General features: G+C 41.1%; 1 protein-coding gene across 1 annotated transcript; it reads right to left on the bottom strand.

The window, feature by feature from the left end:
- Positions 1–22: 22 nt before the first annotated feature.
- On the bottom strand, positions 23–2,907 carry LOC119892979 (proteasome adapter and scaffold protein ECM29-like). The gene is made up of 12 exons (XM_038704903.1): positions 2,743–2,907; positions 2,323–2,461; positions 1,954–2,032; positions 1,737–1,856; positions 1,507–1,591; positions 1,345–1,420; positions 1,205–1,254; positions 1,036–1,102; positions 750–872; positions 548–651; positions 281–404; positions 23–165 (listed from the first exon to the last, which is right to left on the bottom strand). Exons 5-12 carry the CDS (start codon positions 1,509–1,511, stop codon positions 67–69), a joined length of 648 nt encoding a protein of 215 aa, XP_038560831.1. The 5' UTR covers positions 1,512–1,591; positions 1,737–1,856; positions 1,954–2,032; positions 2,323–2,461; positions 2,743–2,907; the 3' UTR covers positions 23–66.
- Between the last annotated feature and the right edge of the window lie 17 nt (positions 2,908–2,924).

The following is a 2,924-nucleotide window of genomic DNA, read 5'->3' as shown; positions in this document are numbered from 1 at the left end:
AACTTTGTATAACCCCCCAAACTTGCAAACTCATCTTGTGTCACATTTACTGAATGTACAGGCTGATCACCAATTAATATTTACCTCCCCAAACGCGGATGGGTTGAAAGGAATAGTGGAGGTTCCAACAATGTACTTAGCTGGAGTCTTGATCCTCTGAGCAGCCTGACAATGACATAACCAAAAAAAGATACCAGATTAATATTTCTTTTAGCAAAACAGCCACCATGTAACCTGGATGTATTGTTTCTAAGACAATGAAAAATGCACTGAGCCTCACCTTCTCCTGGACATAGGCCACCATGTCAGGAAAGGAGGGCATTGGCTTTGGTCCCTCCTTCTCTGAGCTCTTGGTAGGAAAAACTCTTAGCACCTTTTGGGCTTCCGCAGACACCTCCTCCCTCCTAAAAATATAGCACAACTTTGATTTTAGTTTTGACTTTCTCCCATCTTATTTGAATTTTTGTGTGTACAAAGTGCTTTCAAGACTTTGTACTACATTGTATTTACTGTTATGTAGACAATTTGTGTGTGTTTTGGGACTTACGGGTCTCCAGCTGCCAGTAGCAGTAGATATCTTGATGGCACGTGATCAGGACCAAACACCGTGCTGGCAAACTTCATGGCCACCTGCCGAACTTGCACTTCCGGCTGGCCATAAAGAAAATTCGAGTGTGTTTGAATTGCCTCGTGCCTAGTTACTAAACTAGTCAACATACCAAATATCTACTTTACCCATGTACACTCACCTTTCCAATGTATGCAGCCACCAGGGCCTCCATCAGGTTCAGCAGTGCCCCCTGTAGGTTGGCATAAGCTCCAACCATCATAGACAAAGCTTCCTGGATGGCAAGACGGACATCCGGCTCCTCCTAAAGAAGTTGACACAGAATTTTGAAATGTCTATATCGGATACACCACTGTGAAAAGGAATAAAAAAAAAAAAAAAAAAAAACTTTGATTGATAGTTTTATTTTAATTGTAGTGTGCTGCCAGTTTTCGTTGCATTGAGATTTTAAGAGCTTTTTCACCTACCTTGCACATGGACTCAAAAAACTGCTGTACAAGTGCAATATCCTTTGTGAACAGCTGTGGCATGCGGCTAGAGGAGAGGATATAAAGTGTTTAATGTTTTTTTAAGTCTAAAATCCCACACCAAGCTGGCAATGTTTTAAGGAAAAAAGAAAGAATTATTTTATTGTACCTTGACAGCTTTCCAACAGCAGAGTAGGCAACACATAGCAACTTAGGATCCTGCAAGGACAAATGTTGTTTAGTAGGCATAAATCAAATTATACTGTATGAAATTACAGTTAAAATGTGCATTTCCATTTGTAGTTTTACCTCCTTGTATTCATTGATGAGCTTGGTAAGGCCATTAAGCAGCATTAGGCCCAACGGTTTATTAGTGTCAGGACATCTGAAAAACGACAAAACACTTTGTCGTGAGAAGAAATTAAACATGGATGCATCTAGACTAAGAAAAGAAAAGTGCACTTTTCTTACACCATGCAATGTGATGGACAAACTGTAAGGTGAGAGACAGCAGTTTGTTGTTGGTGTTGGTTCCAAACAGACCATCGTACACAACCTGTGGAGGAAAGGAAAGGACTGATTGTGCCATACACTGGATCATTTCCTTAAAAATTATTTAGCTTACCACCAGACTTACTGTATATGTATATGCAAAATTGAGACTACACAAATGTACCCAAAAGCATGGACAAAGAGCCTACCTGGATATTAGCTGGAAAGCACTCTGCGGCTAGGCGTGACCGTAGAAGATGTGGTAGAATCTTCAGTTTGACTCTTGTGCTTACTGGCTCGTGTTTCAGCTCTTGCTTCATATTGCCGCCCTAGTGCGCAATGCAAATCAATTATAATTAAGAAATAATAATTAAATAAAAAAGAAACACAGGTTAAGTTTGAAAATGAAATGTTTATTTTACAAACCTTTGTCTTAAGAGGAACGTCTCCCAGATACACCTTGTACATCTTGTTGATAATCAGAGGATTGTTCCAATCGATGATGCTGGAAGGTAATAAAACAAGTACATAACCAATGATATGAATAAAAGTTATACATTCAGCATTTCTCTCCAATGGGTATAGATACCAGCTTGTCAATCTGTAACTTTCATAACCTGAAGAAAATGTTATTGGCAAAAAATCAATCATTTAGAGATGAAAGATTTTGCTTTGTGAATTTGTAGCACAACCAGTGTACCTAACAATTCGTTTCACTGCAGAGGAAAGATTACAGGGTGGATGACATCTGTAAAGCACATATGAACCGGGGGCGATTCAAGCTCCTTCCCCTACCTCTGTTTGCTCTTCAGCTCCAGATCAGCTGCAGTGGCCACACTGTGACGAGTGTCGCTTGACGCCACCACCAGGTGCACCACGTCTCCACCTCTGGGACTTGCTTTGCTTCAATGAACTTCACTATGCCTAGTTTACACTGTTGAAACACGCAATGAAGGAATCGTTAGCTTTATATTCAAGAGAAATGCGACCCAATGCGCATCACCATTCACATATATATTTAAATCATTATGAATGAATACAGGGGCACAAACAAAGACTTAACAATGTATTGAACAGCTATTGACTGACAGCAACACACTATTTCTGTATTGAGCTGTGTTTAGAACCTACATTACATTTCAGAGAAATCTTATTTTGACTTTAATGTGAGATGAAATATAGCCACTACTCATCCTCCAGATTCGGCTATTGCACCTGCTCTAGCTGCTCAGCGCTCCACTGAGCCTCTCCGATCACCCTCTTGGCAGCATAGACACTCATTCCTGGGGGAGGCTGGGGGAGTATCTGGCCACCTGCAGCCACTGTCCCGTCTGCAGAACCTCCCTGGGAGGAGGAGGGAGCAGGGCGCGTCGGGACTCGTTCAACACAAACCTTTG

Source organism: Micropterus salmoides, unplaced genomic scaffold (genome assembly GCF_014851395.1).
Source record: "Micropterus salmoides isolate LMB-PRFRI ecotype aquatic unplaced genomic scaffold, ASM1485139v1 Ms_hic_scaffold_761, whole genome shotgun sequence".
Lineage (NCBI taxonomy): Eukaryota > Metazoa > Chordata > Actinopteri > Centrarchiformes > Centrarchidae > Micropterus > Micropterus salmoides.
This window is presented reverse-complemented; position numbering and strand designations above follow the sequence as displayed.